The 21084-nt window shown below is 46.5% G+C and overlaps 1 protein-coding gene across 1 annotated transcript in view; it reads right to left on the bottom strand.

Moving 5' to 3' along the window:
- CDK8 (cyclin dependent kinase 8) overlaps positions 1 to 3697 on the bottom strand; it is an 80756-nt gene extending 77059 nt beyond the window's left edge. Inside the window, exon 1 of the mRNA XM_075851662.1 lies at positions 3409 to 3697. Within this exon, the coding sequence (XP_075707777.1) occupies positions 3409 to 3536 (128 nt within the window). The 5' untranslated portion in view covers positions 3537 to 3697. The remainder of the gene's footprint in view (positions 1 to 3408) is intronic.
- Between the last annotated feature and the right edge of the window lie 17387 nt (positions 3698 to 21084).

The raw sequence follows: 21084 nt of genomic DNA, 5'->3' as shown, positions 1-21084 counted from the left end.
ACAAACTACGTTATCTTATCTGCCAACCTTCTGAGATGACGTAATTTGGTTACATGAGGCCATGCAGCCAATCACAGACTGCGGCGGTCACATGGGACAAAACGACATCATCTCAGGATGCCGGCAGGGATGCATCATTACGGAAGACCAGGGAAGGGGAGTGTGGGATTTTTTTATTTTAGTGGTGGAATGGCAAGTGCCCGGATTGCCCTGTCGGACTCCGATGTCTTGCAGGACTGTAGCCAATTGAACATCAGTCAGACAGAGCTATCAGGGCACTAGCGATTCACGGCAAATTAATTTGGACCAAATAGAGTTTCGGAAAATTCGCTCATCTTTATTTGCAGACAATGTTACATAAGTTTTTTGGGAGTAGAAAGAGCTGGGGCCTAAATTTTCACCATCATTTTCTGCATGTTTTTTAATTTACTGCAACGCCTGCAACTCATTCACAACATGTAAGCGATTCGGGAGTCTTTTGGATGTTACAAAGTCTAAATTGCACGCGTCTTGTTACCAAATCACATGCTAAAAAATAAATAAATATAAAAAAAGTCGTGCGACAGCAAATGGCAAAGATGTTTGTCGTGCGCTGTGTAGTTCTAGCTCAGGATCCCATTCCCCCCGACCGCCGCAAAATCAAAGGTGGAGATTCCAACAGCCGCCACTATGTGGTGCAATCTGCCTACAACTGAATATGGATCCACAAGCAGATACAAGACGACTCGCACCCCTATTGCCCCCGGATTCAAATCAGACAGATTGAGCCATAATCCCTAGTTTATACAATAAATGTTGTCAAAATGTTATTATACCCCTTTGTTGTACAATCTGACATGGGGGGGGGGGTTGTACACCATTGTATATATTTTAGCTGTACATTTACAACATAAACAGGAAAGAGACTAGTAAAGACGCCCACCTTTAAAACAGTGAACATTGGTTTATGAGAAAGGCACCACAAGATGCAGAGATTACATATGTGCAGCTAAAGGTCGGAGAACACAGAACGAGTAATGTTCCCATCCAGGCAATCCCGAGCCCTTAAAGTAACAGTTGCCTCATGTACCGAGTACGTATGGTGCAAATACTTCTATCATTACTTGGTATACACTACATGTGAACGGGGGTTGTATGAGTTTAGGAAGAACAGAAACAGCGCCACTCTTTTCCCTGGGCTACGTCTAGTATTACAGCTCAGCTCCTTTTATTTCAAAAAGGGCATTCTGCAATACCAGACACAGCCAGTAGACAAAAGTGGCGCTGTTCAGGAGAATCAAATAATCACCCTTCTAGGTTTATCATCACAACACAATTTTTTTTAAATTATAGATCAAGGCAAAAGTACAACGTTTAGGACATTTTTTGTCACCAGAACGTTCTAGTTGTAAGAGAATACCACCTACACATAGTGAGAAGATAATGGGCCCCTTATAGACAACATAGTCCCTCTAGCAAACCACAAAGTCATTCTCACAATCGTGCAGTAGAAGGGCTGGAGGCGGCAGCTAACCCTGGCCCCCTCTCCACACAAGGTTTAAAGGAGTTGTACAGGATTAGAAAAACATGGCTGCTTTCTTCCAGAAACAACGCCACACCTGTCCACAGGTTGTGTTTGGTATTGCAGCTCGGCTCAATTCATTCCAAAGTAGCGAAGCAGCAACACCAGACCAGCCATGAACAGGTGATGCACGGTTTCTGAAAGAAAGTAGGCATGGTTTTCTAATCTTGTACAACCCATTTAACTTGCTTTCCCTTGTTATCGCCCCTCAGGCCTCTATTGACCCTTCCTTTTGGTCAAAGCCTTCTTGCCTCATTCTCACTCTGTCCTGGTCAGCGCTTACACCCACTTTCTAGCCCAGGTTTATAGGGTGCCTGATGACATTGCTACCCCCCCCCCCCTGACGCACGCTCACACAGGTAATAAGGGGATTGTCTCAGCGCCAGTTAGTTGAAGCGAACCATATATTCCCCTAGCAGCGACTGCTGCAGGGAGATTATATATACACACCCATTCAATCCTCCTAATATATGGTCAGGCGGAGTCCACCAGAGCAGGAACTGCTTTCTTAGTGGATCCCCGGCCTAGCTAATACAGGGGGATCCGAAGCAGTAGACCCCTCTACATGACAGCCATATTCCCCAACAGGTTATATAGCCAGGCATTGTCTTCTTGCCACAATCCTATTTAGTTTTGTTGCATTGTATTGTACAATTTATATTGAAAGATAATAAAAACGTTAAAACTTGTTCCATAAATACAAAATTAAAGACGTGAAATGAGATACAAGAATAAAGGAGGGTCCCCGCACTCCGCTGTTTCCAGTCTTGGCTATGACTGTCCATTCACTGGGCACCTCAGCACGGTCCCTGGACCCTCACTGTATGATGTATCCCAGCAATTTGTAGTAGGAGGACCCCTTTAAATTCACCACAGTTCCCCAAATCACTGGTCTGCTCTAGATTACCGATCACCTGCCGATTAGAATTCAGAATTAACCTTTTAACTAAAATTAACAATGGGTTACAACGGGACGACGTACTCGCTGCGATTTGCAGTTGCTACACGGCGGCCTCGCTATTATTTGCCGTTACTATGCGGTGGCGGCCTCGCTATGATTTGCCGTTACTATGCGGTGGCGGCCTCGCTATGATTTGACGTTACTATGCGGTGGCGGCCTCGCTATGATTTGACGTTACTATGCGGTGGCGGCCTCGCTATGATTTGACGTTACTATGCGGTGGCGGCCTCGCTATGATTTGACGTTACTATGCGGTGGCGGCCTCGCTATGATTTGACGTTACTATGCGGTGGCGGCCTCGCTATTTGCCGTTACTATGCGGTGGCGGCCTCGCTATGATTTGACGTTACTATGCGGTGGCGGCCTCGCTACGATTTTCTTTAACCATGCAATATATTTTTGACGATAGTCACATCTCGACGTAGGTTTAACAGATCAATGCGGCAGGAATGCGCCGTAGAAATATCAGATACGTTACGTCTCCCGTTACCTACTGTCCGGTGCATCGCTACATCTCTAATCTATGGCGTTTATACCGTTACACTGAATCCGTAATTATCATCTACGACTCATCACAATTCTGATCAGCAATAAACAAATCAAAGCGTAAACCATGTCACGTCCGGTGGATTTGCGATCACAGGGGGATCATTATTGGTCCCAACCGATGAAAAGCAACACAAATCACCAGGGTAACGTGTGCCCAGCAGACAGCAGAGGGGCACGGAGGGCATTGTTATATCCTATAAACCTACAGTCATAATATAAGAGGACACAGACGTGTCCCACAGCCTCAAGCCGCCACATCGCACCTCCCCATGCCTGGCTGGCAGTGCCCGCACACTGCTGGGGCCCCCCGCCGCCCCGGGGCCCTCACACTACTCACCCATCTTTTCTCTTGGCTTTGAACACATGACCGTATGTGCCTCTTCCAACTTTGCAGCCCTCATATTCAAACAGGTCCTCCACCCGCTCCCGCTCCCCTGTCAGCTTCACCTTGAAGTCATAGTCCATCTTGAGCTGGGAACATATAGCGATATTATACCCGGGCGGGGAGAGGAGGCTGCACAGCCCGGATAGAGTCTTCTTATTCACAACAGCAGCAGCCGGTCTCCCTCCCTCACGCAGACAGCACAAGCAGACGCCGCTGCCGCAAACACTGTCGTAAAGACGGACGTTCCGCCTGTCACTGACTAGACCACGCCCACCGCACCAAGTAAGCGAATAGTCCCGCCCATCACTAACAAGGCACCTCCCATTCAGTCAGGAAGCGATTATCTCGCTCCGTCAGATGCTAGGCCCCGCCCACTCTCTGGCTTGGAAGCGGATGGAGGTACCTGGGATAACCCGATACCAGATTGTCTGCTGCGATTACTACGGGGCCGACCGATGGCGTCCGACTGTATAGTAAGCAGTCTGCAGTGCCGCGCCCGAACACGACCAGGTCCTGCCGTCTGTCCTGTCCAGCGAGCAGCCTTCTGGTCTATGTCCTGCAGACATGTAGTTCTCTCAGGACACCCTGTCACGGAGCCAGGGGCGTAACTAGGAAAGACTGGGCCCCATAGCAAACTTTTGACTGGGGCCCCCCCTCTGCTGGGAATCACACAACCCCCCCCCCTTGTAGATAGTGCCTCCCTATAGATTCCACCACACAGCGCCCCCCTATAGATAGCACCATACACAGCCCCCTGCAGATAACGCCATACAGCCCCCCTGTAGATAACGCCATACAGACTCCCTCTGTAGATAACGCCATACAGCCCCCCCTGTAGATAACGCCATACAGAACCCCTCTGTAGATAACGCCATATAGCCCCCCCCCCCCCAAAAAAAACGGCCTATAGTTTGTCCTACAAAAGACATGCATCCCCTATCCACAGGATAGGGGATACATGTGTGATCGCTGGCAGCGATAAGGAGAACGGGGGACAGAAAGTCCCCCGAAGTTCTCCATGACTAACCTCGGACTTCCGGCGTCTGCGCAGTTCAATAAAAATGAAAGGAGCGCTAGTCACGCATGCGCACAAGCGCGACCGGCGCTCCATTCATTTCTACGGAGCTGCCGACACAGACCCCGGAAGTCTGAGGTTTGTCATGGAGAACTTAGGGGGGACTTTTGGTCCCCTGTTCTCCTCATCCCTGCCAGCGATCACACATGTATCCCCTATCCTGTGGATAGGGGATACATGTCTTATGTAGGAACAACCCCTTCAGTGGCGTCGCGCTTTAGCAGCTATAGCGGCTGCTAGCGGAGCCTGCGGCCATGGGAGGGGGCCGTGCCGGCGGGTGGCACGGGCCCCCTCATGCTGCAGGCTCTGTAGAAGTCGCTACGGCTGCTATAGCGGTAGTTACGCCACTGCGTATAGGTTTGTACGGCGTAAAACTACAGCTCCCAGCATGGCCTGAACAATGGTAAGGATATGCTGGGAGATGCGGTTTCACAAAAAAAATCCTATCACCATCATCTCGCTGCAGATCATACAGTGACTACATTACTGATTAGAGGCAGAATAAACATTTACATTAAGTGACTCACCGGTGACGTCTCAGATTCTAGTTCTTTTCTTCTCCCTCCGGTTCAGACATCTATGATGGATTTCTCCCGGCCATGACCCATTTCTGCAGTTTTCCGTTCAGATGTCTTCAGCTTCTCACTTTTAAAACATTTCTGCTCCTATAAACAAAGTTAAAATTCTCAACACATCTAAATATAACTGTCACAAACACACAACATGCCCCCTGTAGATAGTGACCTACATAGAAGCCCCTATAGATAGTGCCCACATATGGACTCCAGAGCTGAAAGGCAGTAGTGCTAACCACTGAGCCACCGTGCTGCCCTACATATAGCTTCCCCTATAGTTAGTGCTCCACGTATAGCCCACCTCTGTATATAGTGTCTCACATATAGCTCCCCCTGTATATAGTGTCCCACATATAGCCCACCCCTGTAGACTGTGCACTACATATAGCCACCCTGTTGCTAGTGCCCCACAGGTAACCCACCCCTGTATATAGTGTCCCACATATAGACCCCCCTGTATATAGTGCCCCACAGGTAACCCACCCCTGTATATAGTGTCCCACATATAGACCCCCCTGTATATAGTGGCCCACATATAGACCCCCCTGTATATAGTGGCCCACATATAGACCCCCACCTGTATATAGTGGCCCACATATAGAGCCCCCTGTATATAATGGCCCACATATAGAGCCCCCTGTATATAGTGGCCCCCACCCCCACATATAGACCCCCCTGTATATAATGGCCCACATATAGAGCCCCCTGTATATAATGGCCCACACAACCACATATAGACCCCCCTGTAGCTACTACCCCACATATAGACCCCCCTGTAGCTACTGCCCCACATATAGACCCCCCTGTAGCTACTGCCCCACATATAGACCCCCCTGTAGCTACTGCCCCACATATAGACCCCCTATATATAATAGCCCACATAAAGATGACCCCCCCCCCACTATAGATAATGCCATTCACATTTTTATGAGGGGAAAAAAAAAAACTTGACATACTCACATTCGCCGGTTCCCACGCTGTTCACTGGCGATGCAGACATGCTCTCTTCTGAGCATGTCTGCAGGAGCTGAACGAGCGTCCTCCAATGACGCCGATTGGCGGGGCAGAATGACTTGCCCCGCCAATCAGCACCTTCCAAGCATGGAAGCGGCGCGATGATGTCATCGCGCCGCTAGCCAATCAGTGTCATTGTAAGGCACTGGATGGTCAGGCACGGAACATGCCCGGCCATTCAGTGCTAATACATGTATTTGGCTGCCGCTAGCACTGGGGCCCCCTCCGGTGCTAGCGACACCTACAGGCATGAGAGGGCCTGTGTAAGGCTCGTTGGCGCGGGCCCCACAGTAGCGGCGCTACCGCTGTAGTAGCCATAACGGCTGCTAGCGGCGCCACCGGGCCCCCTCAAGCCCCGGGCCCCGTAGCAGCCGCTACTGCTGCTACCGCGGTAGTTACGCCACTGCACGGAGCTAGAGAAGGGTTGTATCATCGATGAGATAAATACTAGAGATCCTGCAGGGGGTCTGACGCAGTAAGGCTATGTTCACACAGTGGATTGTTTGGACTTTGAGGCATAACCCACATATAAATCCTAACAAAATCCACAGTTTGTGAGCGTGGTCTGATGTGCCCCGAATACAATAGGGCAGAAGACCACCCTATTTTGAGGTGACTTTGGAGCCGGTCACTTGATGTCAGGGTCTATTTCTATTGGATCACAAATAACGTATTAGTTCCTAATGCGTTTTTGACGTTGAGTTGTCTCATGACAGACATGGCATATCCACAGAAAATGGCATAAACGTCTGATAGATGCCGCTACCACCTCTTGACCGTGGCATCTAAGGGGTTAAATGATCAGTGCCCTGATGCCCAAGGCTGTTATCAACAGCCTTGGCATTGGGATTATACAGCCCATACGTTGCAATCTTCTAAGGCGGCAAATCAGAAGTCCCCTGTTAAGCTGCCGTAAAAACACTACTGCGGTCGTTAAGGGGTTAAAGTGATTTTTGTGTACAATGACAAGAAAGATAACAATGCAATTAACCTGTTCAGTACAGATGGAGGGGGGTCCTCAGAATATTTTTTTTTTTTTTTGCCGTTTATTATTGTGCAATACAAGCATAAACAATGTGCCCTGACTGGGACTGATTTTTAGTACCATAGTCAAAGTCATTGACCCCTTTAGGACACAGCCTGTTTTGGGCCTTGTGGACACCGATGATTTTTTCAAATCTGACATGTGTCACTTTATGTGGTAATAACTCCGGAATGCTTTTACCTATCAAAGCGATTCTGAAATTGTTTTCTCGTGACATGTTGTATTTTATGTTAGTGAAAAAATTTGGTCGATAAATTCTGTTTATTTGTGAAAAACTTCAAATTTAAGCAAAAATTTGCATTTTTCTAAATTTCAATGTATTTGCTTGTGAAACAGATAGTAATACTACAGAAAATAGTTACTAGTTACCATCCCTCATATGTCTACTTTATATTTGCATAGTTTTTTTTCACGTCCTTTTCTTTTTCTAGGACGTTACGAGGCTTAGAACTTTAGCAGCAATTTCTCATATTTTCAAGAAAATTTCAATAGGCCATTTTTTCAGGGACCAGTTCAGTTCTGAAGTGGCTTTGAGGGCCTTCTATATTAGAAAGTCCCCATAAATCACCCAATTTTGAAAACTGCACCCCTCAAAGTATTCAAAACAGCATTCAGAAAGTATTTTAAGTAGAGGTGAAATTTACAAATTTCATTTTTTTTTTACGAAATTCATTTGTAAGAAAAAAAAAATATCTGTAACACAGAAGGTTTTACCAGAGAAACGCAACTCAATATTTATTGCCCAGATTCTGGAGTTTTTAGAAATATCCCACATGTGGCCCTAGTGTCCTAATGGACTGAAGCACCAGCCTCAGAAGCAAAGGAGCACCTAGTGGATTTTGAGGCCTCCTTTTTTAGGAATATATTTTAGGCACTATGTCAGGTTTGAGGAGGTCTAGTGGTACCTAAACAGTCAAAACCCCCCAAAAGAGACCCCATCCTGGAAACTACACCCCTCAAGGCATTTTCCTAGGGGTATAGTTAGCATTTTGACCCCACAGTCTTTTTGCAGAATTTACTGTGAAGATGAAAAACACCTTTTTTTCTGTGGGAACATAGAATTTTTTCATTTTTACAAGGAATAAAGGAGAAAAAGCACCCCAACATTTGTAAAGCAATTTCTCCCGATTACGGCAATACCCCATATGTGGTCGTAAACTGATGTTTGGACCCACAGCAGGGCTCAGGAGGGAAGGAGCGCCTTTTGGATTTTGGAGCGCAGATTTTGCTGGATTGGTTTTCAGTGCCATGTCGGTTTTGCAACACCCCAGAGGGACCAAAACCGTAGAAACCTCCCAAAAGTGACCCTATTTTGGAAACGACACCCCTCAAGGAATTTTTCTAGGGGTATAGTGTGCATTTTGACCCCACAGGATCTTTTTTAGAGCTAAGGTAAGCAAAAAAACAGCGATTTTGGCGCTTTAAATTCTTTATTTCTTACAGCGTTCACCATGCGCAATAAATTACGTTTTACTTTATTCTGCGGGTCGGTACGATTACAGCGATACCATATGTGTATAGTTTTTAAAAAAAAGCTGTGGGAGGTCTTGTTTTTTGCGGGACGGGTTGTAGTTTTTATTGGTACTATTTTGGGGTAAATGCGACTTTTTGATCACTTGTTATTCTACATCTTGGGCGGGGTGGTGACCAAACAATAGCGATGCTGACATAGTTTTCCGTTTATTTTGTTTGCGGCGTTCACCGTGCGGAAAAATTAACATTATAGTTTCATAGTTTGGGTCGTTATGGACACGGTGATACCATATGTGTACTTTTTTTTTTTAACGTTTTCTTTTTTTCCCTATAATAAATGACTTCTAGGAAAACAAAAACTTTTATTTTTACACTTTTATAAAACATTTTTATTAACTTTTTTTAACTTTTTATTTTTTTTACATGCAGCTCTGATCGCTGCTAGAATACATTACACTACCTAGGTAGTGTAACGTATTCCAACTGTCAGTGTGACGTCACAGTCACTCTGAGGCCCCATGCACATGACCGTGCTCGCAATCACGGCCCGCGATTGCGGGCACGGCCGGCCACCGACTGACAGTCACATTTTCGGGCCGTGCTCCCATACAAAGTATGGGAGCACGGCCCACAAAATGCAAAAGAACGGACATGTTCCATAATTTCCGGAACATTTCCACGGCACGGACACCCTTCCGTAGTGCTACGGAAAGGTGTCCGCGTTCAATGAAAGTGAATGGGTCCATTTTTGCAGACCGCAATTGCGGAGGTTTTTTACGGTCGTGTGCATCACAAGCATCAGCAGCCCCCACGATTGCATGGGGGCTGCTGATGTGCTACAAACCCCCTACATGCGGAGATCGCAATCGAGCCCCGCATGTAACGGTTTAATTGCCGAAATCAGCGGCGATGAGCCGCTAATCAGCAACACTGGAGTGTCAGCTGTCGGGGACAGCTGATCTCCCAGTTCCCGATGCACACCTTGTCTGTTCTGGAGATAGGTTGAGTCCCAGAGCTGTGATTTTAAATGGGTTTTTAGGAATGCTGCAGCTTCCTGTAGGGCCTAATTCACACAAACGTGTATTACGTGTCGCATGGACCTATGTTAGTGAATGGGGCCGTTCAGACAGTCCGTGATTTTCACGCAGCGTATGTCCGCTGCGTAAAACTCACGACATGTCCTATACTTGCCCGTTTTGCGCGCATCACGCACCCATTGAAGTCAATAGTTGCGTGAAAATCACGCACGGCACACGGAAGCACTTCCGTGTGACGCGCGTGATAAAGAAATGAAGGAAAAAAATAAAAGCACTTCCTCCATTTCTTTTTCGAAACTTCAAAACTGCGTGTCATAAGCATTGCATATGCGTTTAAATCATGCAGCACCTACTGATGACACACGCAACTGCAGCGTTTTTTGCGTGCGCAAAATGCACATGTTCGTGTGAATAAGGCCTAAGTGTTATTTCTCACCCCTGTGCTGGATACACAGCTACACTGCTCATTACTTCTCTGTAACTTCCTCCATGCTGCTGCTTGTGTGAGGGGGAGATAGTGGAGCAGGCTCTCCTCTTTTTTCTCTCTGTGCTGTGTATGGGAGACATCATAGCAGATAGTCTCCTGCACGTTTGGAGCTGAGCTCAGACTAAACTGAGAATTATGCCTCTTTTAGACAACAGTATTTTGGTCTGTATTTTGCTTCAGTATTTGGAAGCCAAAACCAAGAGTGGGTCCAAACATGGAAGAGGTACAAATCTTTCCATTATACTTTATTTCTGTCAGGGTACCACTCCTAGTCTTGGCTTCCAATTACTGATGCAAACTACTGAAAAAAATACTGTTCTATGAACGTGACCTAAGTGATAGAGCCTGCAGAAGAGAAAGCTGCTGATAATGCAGAATAGAAGTTCTATAATGGCCTGCGCCTTCTGAAAAGTTACTTGATATGGCAGTGATGCTTCTACGGAAATCCTAATCACGGTACTGCTTGCAAAAAGAATGGTGGTTTTAATGTCATGGTTTCCACCATTTTTCCTCTGACACGAAGTAGCTGCGCCATATTCATCAACACAGCATGTGGCATTCACTAATACAGTGCACGCCGCAAAGAAAATGCGTTGGCGGTGCACAAATATTAGTAATATCATATTCTCTAAAAAGAACAGCACAAATTTTCTGCCATGCTGGATGGGATTCTATACAATGGCACATTTTCATTGCTTAGCCCAACCCCTACAATGCAGTGGGACACTTAATTTCCCTGCATAAGATTACTGGACACTTCTTAGTCCTCATGCACACAATCGTGCCCATAATCACGATCCGTGATTACGGGCACGGCCGGCTGTGGACAGTCATCCGCATTTGCAGACACTGTTCCCATTATAAAGTATGGGAGAACAGTCCGTGAAATAAAAAAAATAGGATGTGTCCTATTTTTTTACGCAAGGTTTCTACGGCATGGACACCTTCCCATAAATATACGGGAAGTTGTCAGTCGGCTATTGAAATGAATGGGTCCATAATTACGAACCAAATCTACGGTCGTGTGCATGGGGCCTTAGACTGCAAATTATGATCGTAATCTCTGAGCAAACATTGCACCAAAAAGGAGGAATATTGGGAGATTTCTGCTTTGAAGTCTGCACAATTGTAAATGCAGCTCTGGAGTATAACACAGGCCGTAACTACGGATCAAGGCCTCATTCACACGACTTATATTTACAATGACACAGATCCTGAATACAATGTTGATGTATTTCAATGGGACCTTGCATACCACTGTATACGTTTCTTGTGGTTTATAGAGATAATTTTTTTTTATGTGGAGTCCCCAGTATGCTCGTTCAGACGCCATATAGATCGGACAGCGTTTTTCCCTAGAGGCAATGATTTCAACAGAACCTCACACAAAACTAAGTGACCCCTAACAGGTGTGCTAACTCATCGCTTGGGGTCAAAGTTCTTAAATGTATAGTATGTATAAAGATACTCCACGTATTAAATCTATATAAACTGTAACGCATACCTCCCTACTTTTAGACAGACCTGCCTTTCTAGACGTTTTCAAAGTCATGTGCCTGTCATACAGCGTTTAGCCACGTGCCCCATATACAGCGATGGCCACGTGCCTCTCATACAGCGATGGCCACGTGCCTCTCATACAGTGATGACCACGTGCATCTCCTACAGCGATGGCCATGTGCCTCGTACAGCGATGCACATGCCTTTCATACAGCGATGGCCACGTGCCTCTCATACAGCGATGGCCAGGTGCCTCTCATACAGCGATGGCCAGGTGCCTCTCATACAGCGATGGCCAGGTGCCTCTCATACAGCGATGGCCACGTGCCTCTCATACAGCGATGGCCACGTGCCTCTCATACAGCGATGGCCACGTGCCTCTCATACAGCGATGGCCACGTGCCTCTCATACAGCGATGGCCACTGCCTCTCATACAGCGATGGCCACTGCCTCTCATACAATGATGGCCACTTGCCTCTGATACAGCGATGGCCACTGCCTCTCATACAGCGATAGCCACTGCCTCTCATACAGCGATGTCCACGTGCCTCTCATGCAGCGATGGCCACGTGCCTCATACAGCAATGGCCACGTGCCTCTCGTACAGCAATGGCCACGTGCCTCTCGTACAGCGATGGCCACGTGCCTTTCGTACAGCGATGCACATGTGCCTCTCATACAGCAATGGCCAAGTGCCTCTCATACAGCGATGGCCACGTGCCTCATATACAGCGATGGCCACGTGCCTCTCATACAGTGATGACCACGTGCATCTCCTACAGCGATGGCCATGTGCCTCGTACAGCGATGGTCACGTGCCTCTCGTACAGCGATGGTCACGTGCCTCTCCTACAGCGATGGCCATGTGCCTCTCATACAGCGATGCACATGCCTTTCATACAGCGATGGCCACGTGCCTCTCATACAGCGATGGCCAGGTGCCTCTCATACAGCGATGCACATTCCTCTCATACAGCGATGGCCACGTGCCTCTCATACAGCGATGGCCACGTGCCTCTCATACAGCGATGGCCACGTGCCTCTCATACAGCGATGGCCACGTGCCTCTCATACAGCGATGGCCACGTGCCTCTCATACAGCGATGGCCACGTGCCTCTCATACAGCGATGGCCACGTGCCTCTCATACAGCGATGGCCACTGCCTCTCATACAGCGATGGCCACTTGCCTCTGATACAGCGATGGCCACTGCCTCTCGTACAGCGATAGCCACTGCCTCTCGTACAGCGATGTCCACGTGCCTCTCGTACAGCGATGGCCACGTGCCTCTCGTACAGCGATGGCCACGTGCCTTTCGTACAGCGATGCACATGTGCCTCTCATACAGCGATGGCCAAGTGCCTCTCATACAGCGATGGCCAAGTGCCTCATACAGCGATGGCCAAGTGCCTCTCATACAGCGATGGCCAAGTGCCTCTCATACAGCGATGGCCACGTGCCTCTTATACAGCGATGGCCACGTGCATCTCCTACAGCGATGGCCATGTGCCTCGTACAGCGATGGTCACGTGCCTCTCGTACAGCGATGGTCACGTGCCTCTCGTACAGCGATGGTCACGTGCCTCTCGTACAGCGATGCACATGCCTTTCATACAGCGATGGCCACGTGCCTCTCATACAGCGATGGCCAGGTGCCTCTCATACAGCGATGGCCACGTGCCTCTCATACAGCGATGGCCACGTGCCTCTCATACAGCGATGGCCACGTGCCTCTCATACCGCGATGGCCACGTGCCTCTCATACAGCGATGGCCACGTGCCTCTCATACAGCGATGACCACTGCCTCTCATACAGCGATGACCACTGCCTCTCATACAGCGATGGCCACTGCCTCTCATACAGCGATGGCCACTGCCTCTCATACAGCGATGGCCACTTGCCTCTCATACAGCGATGGCCACTGCCTCTCATACAGCGATAGCCACTGCCTCTCATACAGCGATGTCCACTGCCTCTCATACAGCGATAGCCACTTGCCTCTCATACAGCGATGGCCACTGCCTCTCATACAGCGATAGCCACTGCCTCTCATACAGCGATGGCCACTGCCTCTCATACAGCGATAGCCACTGCCTCTCATACAGCGATGTCCACGTGCCTCTCATGCAGCGATGGCCACGTGCCTCATACAGCAATGGCCACGTGCCTCTCGTTCAGCGATGGCCACGTGCCTTTCGTACAGCGATGCACATGTGCCTCTCATACAGCGATGGCCATGTGCCTCTCATACAGCGATGGCCACGTGCCTCTTATACAGCGATGGCCACTGCCTCATACAGCGATGGCCATTGCCTCTCATACTGCGATGTCCATGTGCCTCTCATGCAGCGATGGCCACGTGCCTCATGCAGCGATGGCCACGTGCCTCATACAGCGATGGCCACGTGCCTCTCGTACAGCGATGGCCACGTGTCTTTCGTACAGCGATGCACATGCCTCTCATACAGCGATGGCCACGTGCCTCTTATACAGCGATGCACATGCCTCTCATACAGCGATGGCCACGTGCCTCTCATAAAGAGATGGCCACGTGCCTCTCATACAGCGATAGCCTATTATTAAGGCCTCATGCACATGACAGTAGCCATGTGCATGGCCGTGATTTTTGGGTCGGCTGGCCGCGGAGTGTCATCCGTGAGCCGCCCGCAAATCGTGGGCCGTGCACATAGCCGTCCATTATTTTCTATGAGCCCGGACCATGGAAACCACGGTCGTGTGCATGGGCCCATAGAAATGAATGGGGCTGCAATTCTCCCATGGATTTTCGGGGGAATTGCGGCCGCAAAAGCACGTTCGTGTGCATGGGGCCTAGGAATATTAGAAGCCGCCTACTGACCACATACTGATGCAATATCGTCCTTATTACGGACGTTTACAAACACGCTCTTCAGAAAGACAATTGCTGGACAAAACGCTACAAACCAAGCCCTGCTGCTATTTAAAAGGAAACAACAAAACTCCACTGAGCCAAAAAATGCAAGACAAAATAAAAAAAACCTCAATGTTTGTAGTGTGTTCATTTTTTCACTGTTGAGTTAATTTAACATCTGGCCGGAACATATTTTTGCAGCAAAAACACGGCAAAAAAAAAAGAAAGAAAAACCCGACGAAAAAGTATTGTTTTTCCTAAAAATAGTTGTGTGTGAAGCCAACTCTAAATGGGATACTTCACTTTCATTATTCAGTGCGGTTCAACACCATCTGTCGTATTTGAAAGTGGCTCGCAGCCTACAAAACTTTTCGGACCACCGATATATACTGAATGTAAACTAAAATGGCGCCTAAAGACTAACACATTCGTGAATTGCTTGTTTTTTAGGCATCACATTGTAGACGTCCACCTCTTACCGTATTTGTCTGTACACAAAAGCTTTTAAATGGTTAATGTTACAAATAGTTTTGCATTTTTAATACTTGGTTGTTTGTGCCTCGACCTGACGCCCACGCCTTGCCAGATGTTACCTCATTGAGGTACCTGGCTATTTTCTCTTCTTTTACCACTGCAAGGTCTGGATAATACATCATGAACAAAGCTGTTTTATAAATCGTAGATCATTCGCCTCGAATGCCTCCGTCTTCCCTGTAGGATTTCATCGTTCTTTTGTGTTTTATTCCAAATGTCTTTGTAGAGAAGAATGTCACAGGTGCCCTGTTATCCGCCATAAAGAAACTGACAAAGGAAGCTCTGTACAAGTCCCCAATATAGAGACGCCCCAAATAAACACATACTTGTTACCGTACAAGAGGATTTTGTTTGATCATTCAGAAATAATATATTGTCATATTGTAAACTACTTGTCTTCCATAAGGGTATGTGCACACGATGAGAGGCTTTTACGTCTGAAAAGACAGACTGTTTTCAGGAGAAAACAGCTGCCTCGTTTCAGCCGTAATTGCTGCTCCTCGTATAATGCGAGGCGTCTTTGACGCCTGTAATCTTGAGCTGCTCTTCATTGACTTCAATGAAGAACGGCTGAAATTACGTTGCAAAGAAGTGTCCTGCACTTCTTTGCCGAGGCAGTCATTTTACGCCTCGTCGTTTGACAGCTGTCAAACGACGACGCGTCAATGACAGTTCGTCTGCACAGTACGTCGGCAAACCCATTCAAATGAATGGGCAGATGTTTGCCGACGTATTGTGGCCCTATTTTCAGACGTAAAACGAGGCATAATACGCCTCGTTTACGTATGAAAATAGGTTGTGTGAACCCAGCCTAACTGTATGACAGTCTGTATGTGAGAGAAGCGATGGGTTAGAGACGCTTTTAGGGTATGTTCACACAGGACGGATTAGATGCGGACCATATGGAAAATCTGCAGCGTATTACGGTAGAAGCAAAGTGGATGAGATTTTTAAAAATCCACACGCTGCAAAAAAAATCATCTGCATAGAAAAGATGCATAAATTGACCAGCGGTGCAAATCTTTAATCTGACATCTGTCCATTTATGCTGTGGGGTCGTTGCATTATAGTTGAAGTGAAAATCCGCCACAAATTAGAAATGTTGCGAATTTTGTTGCAGAAAAGCGGTGAATCCCTTACAAAAAGTAGAAAAAAACAAAACATTTCCTGTTTAAAAAGTCCATACTTCCTTCCTTGGCGTTGCCATAGCAATGACTCCTTGTTCCCCGGGTGTTCTCCCTGCTGCTGTCCTCCTGGGGTGACGTCTCACCCCATGTGACCACTGCGGCCAATCACAGGATACAGCGGAGCAGGGATGTCGCTATTGTAACGCCAGGAAAGTGAGTGAGAACTTTTTTATCTGCTCTGCTTTCCTCAATGGTGAATCTGGCTGAAAATTGCACGAAATTTGGTGCAGACTTTCAGCCAGAACTCCCAGCAGGTTCTAGTTTGGATATGCTGCGGACTTTTCCGGAGTCTATCCGCCCTTTATGAGCATACCTTAAAGGGGTTGTCTCATCAGAACAACCCCTTATTAGACTGATGCTAGTCATCAGCTGATCGCCACGGGTCAAACTTAAGAAAACCCCAGTGATCAGCTGTTTTACAATTCCCCTGCAGCAGGCCGAGTCTGATAGAGCCGTACTGTATTAAGGACTCTGCTCTGTCTAGAAGAGGGGTACCAAGAAGGTAGACCCCCCCCCCTTTATGATGTCCACATGCTCTAATAGGTCATTTAGAAAGGGATTGTCTTATTGAGACAACCTCTTGAAAGTTATGTAACCCATTGACATAAAAAGCAATTGCCTAATATCAAGTTTACGTATTTTGGTGACGGCACCTAATTTCTTCAGTCTTTGCAACCAAAATTCTCTAAATTTTGAAAAAAAAAATTGTCTGTTATTATACCTTCGTATACCTTCATTTTGGAGGTTACACTTCTGCCCTAGCTGGCAACAAAAAGATAAGTGCGTTGTTGGGACATTGGTGGCTGAGATACTAATGGGGCATCTATTGTATGGCAGCACACACTGTTATGGGGCATTTGTGGATGGCACACGCTGTCTAAGTGGGTTTCTAATGCTGGCAAATTCTTATGGAAATCTATAGCTCACTTTTTGGAACTTAGGGGTAAATATATATTTTTATTCCATGGCGAGGCCGGGGGTATGGCTGCGTGATTATGGCCTAAATCAAAATCACGATTAATTGAACATGTGACCTTGATTTCGATAAATTACCTTTAGGTCACGCCCCTTTTTGCATGCCACACCCCCTATTATGCCACGCCATTGAATTATTATAGATCCCCTAAGCCTGCTGTATAATATACCTATGACGCGGCCCCTCACAGTATAATGCCCCATAGCTGCCCCCACGCATTATAATGCTCCCATAGCTTTCCCCACGTACTATAATGCCCCAACACAGCCCCAATAGTGCCTAATAAAATACATACTCACCTAACCCTGTTCCAACGATGAGTGGAGGAGATCCCTCCTCTCTGGTCTGTGTAGCTGGGCAGATATTTTCAGATTCCACTGGACTTATGACATACCAGCGTTTCAGGCATCCTATTGGTCCACAGTGTCCTCAATGCCCACCCTATTTACTTCTTGTTTAGCAAAGCCCATGCGCCACAGCGAGCAGTCCGTGCCCGCCCCAATGTTATATACACAGATGATGGGGTTATATACAGGGTTCATGGAGTTATATACAGGGATGATGGCAGCTATATACAGGAATGATGGGGCTATATACAGGGATGATGGCGGTAATATACAGAGACCCCCATGATCCCTGTATATTACCACCATAATCCGTGTATATACCATTGGGGTGGGCAATGTCCCCTTGCCGTGGCGTGGGCATTGTGGGTAAGCAAAAAGTAAATAGGGCGGGCATTGAGGACTCTTTGGACCAATAGGATGCCTGAGACGCCGCTTTATGCCAGAAGTCCAGTGCAGACAGGTGCGAGGCAGTAATGTCATCGCACCTGTCTGCGTTGAGCCATAAGCGGCCGGTTACACAGGGAATAGAGCAGGGAACTGACGGCTCCCTGTTCTATAGAATATAACTGTATCTGCGTCCTGAGGACGCAGATACAGTTGAAACCGTAAAATAACTAAATGCGCAAGATGACTTTGGTTATCTGCGCTGAATTTCGATTTAGTTTTTTTTACAATTAATTGCCCAGTCCTAGCCAGGGGTAACTTTTTCATTATTAATTGTTGGAGGGTATATGTTATTAGAAATAATAGCCACCTATGTAATCCAGTAAAAGAACTGCAGGATTGTAGGGAATTGGGGCAGACACCAGAGCTGCAGCCATATGTTAGCTGGAAGTCAATGGGGAAACGTTAAAGAAACTACAAACAGTAAGTATTTTTTTATTTTATTTTTTTGCAATTGCAGCTTAGGGTTGGTTTGACGTTCTTTGTTTTTCTCAGGCAGTTAGTGGTGCTTTTCTCCCACAGACGTCCATTGTTTTTTTTTCACTTATTCAAAAAACGTGTCTTTCGTTTATTTTTTTTTAGAATAAATCACGTGTTGCAAAGAGGAATCTTTAGTCGCATGCTTTTCAATTTGAAAAATGTAAAATAAAAAACCGCATGTAAAACGCATGTTCAAAGTACACTATCTTGAAAAAAACTGCATGAAAAACATGCAACGTTAAAAAAAAAAAAAGTGTTTTTTTTCTGGGGACATCAGGAAGGACATAGACACAGGCTGGGGTAGATATTGATGGCTTTTTGAAGGATCGTGGTAACAAGAAGCTACTGTGAGAATGAACAATGAGTGCTGGAGGAGGAGTTCTTCTTTATTAAAGGGGTATTCTCATCTGAGACGTTTATGGCTTATCCATAGAATATACCATAAACGTCTCATAGATGCAGGTCCCAGTTCTGGAACCCACAATTACATTGAGAGCGGTTGTCAACCAACCCTCTTCCTGCCTGGTAAGGTGGCTGATTCCAGACGGGGACTATATGGAGTGGTGGCCACGCATGCTCGTGGTTCTTTTTATTATGTTCCATGGGAGTTAAGAAAACACATGAGACTGAGATGGCAATAACCCTATAAGATTAAAGACATGAGGTCCGGGTTTTTTCAGGCATTAGTAAGGCTGGGTTCCCATGGGACAGATGCGCTGCGTTAAAATCACGCAGCGTGTCCGACCTGGAATCTGCAGGACATTGTCCGAAAAATCACACCACATTGTGTCAGAGACCCGCTGACACTGAATCTGTCCGTCCCGCGGACCTGACCTAAAGGATTCAGCACTAGATACAGCTGCTCTGTATACAGGATACAAAGCAGCTGTATTTCAAAAAGTAAACATTTTTAATATAAAGTATTTTGAAAGTTTAACCAATCACACTGATACACATTTTTATTTAAAAAAAAACTATTTCAAAGGTGTACATAGCCTTTAACGTATTGTGAACCAACCAAGCATTCTCATTTCCATAATCAGCGCAGAAAAATCAGCTAAGAACTGTTAAAATAATTTACAAAGCAGAGTTATTGTTGCTCAGTTTTATTCATGCATTTCTCCACAGTTCTCACTGACCTCGACATGTCAGTTACCAGGACTTCTAGCACTGGCGCATCATTCACCAGCATGTCTAATGCAGACCATTGTGCCAGCTTCATAGTCACTCAGATTGCTCATGTTACACTTACTGAATTAACTTCGCTTGACCCTATGGTTGGTAACTTGGGCTCAGTGCAGTGTTCCTAAAGCTGGTTTCACAGTTCAGAAATGGATTCTAGTAAAATTAAATGTATGAAGGACAATGTTATACTTTTTTGGTTACTACAGTTTTGGTTGCAAGAAAAAAAAAATTGCGTCCATGAACCAAAGCTTTTTTTTTTCTTTTGCTGCGTGCCCCCTTCTTTTATCTTTTTCAGCTGTCTCCAATCTCTCTCTCGCCCCTCTTCATTATCACCCTTTAGTCCCAGCGCGCTGATTTAGTTCTCATCCACATGACCTTCACACATATCCCAAATACAGCACCCATAAGACTAGGGAGAATTTATGTAAGGCTGGATTCACACGAGCATGTTCGGTCTGTAAGGGACGGAACGTATTTCGGACGGATGCATCTCTTAAAAAATTAGCCGCATCTCTGGCTGCCTGTGCACCAGAAAGTCATGTCTGCTTGAGCTATGAGCAGATTTGCAATATAATTTACACAAGTTTTCTGTTTATCGGGCAGTGAGTGTGCCCTGTCCCTTTTTCTTTTTGCAAAGGTAGAGTGATAAGCTGGATTCACACGAGCATGTTCGGTCCGTAAAGGACAGAACGTATTTCGGCCGCAAGTCCCGGACCGAACACACTACAGGGAGCCGGGCTCCTAGCATCATAGTTATGTACGACGCTAGGAGTTCCTGCTTCTCTGTGGAACTACTGTCCCGTACTGAAACATGATTATAGTATGGGACAGTTGTCCCGCAGCGAGGCAGGGACTCCTCACACATGATAGGATTAAATATAAGGCCCAGCAGACAGTTTCACACGATGGGATTAGATACAGGTCAGCAGACAGTATCACACATTATAGGATTAGATACAGTGACTCAGCAGACAGTATCACACATGATGGGATTAGATACAATAGCTCAGCAGACAGTATCACACATGATAGGATTAGGCTGGGTTCACATGACCTATTTTCAGGCGTAAACGAGACGTATTATGCCTCGATTTACGCCTGAAAATATGACTCCAATACGTCGGCAAACATCTGCCCATTCATTTCAATGGGTTTGCCGACGTACTGTGCCAACGACCTGTAAAATGACTGCCTCGTCAAAGAAGTGCAGGACACTTCTTTGAAACGTAATTTGAGCCGTTCTTCATTGAATTCAATGAAGAACAGCTCAAATGATCTGCCGTCAAAGACGCCTCGCAATATGCGAAGAGGAGCTTTTACATCTGAAACGACGCAGCTGTTTTCTCCTGAAAACAGTCTGTCTTTTCAGACGTAAAA

This window comes from Rhinoderma darwinii, chromosome 2, assembly GCF_050947455.1.
Source record: "Rhinoderma darwinii isolate aRhiDar2 chromosome 2, aRhiDar2.hap1, whole genome shotgun sequence".
NCBI lineage: Eukaryota > Metazoa > Chordata > Amphibia > Anura > Rhinodermatidae > Rhinoderma > Rhinoderma darwinii.
This window is presented reverse-complemented; position numbering and strand designations above follow the sequence as displayed.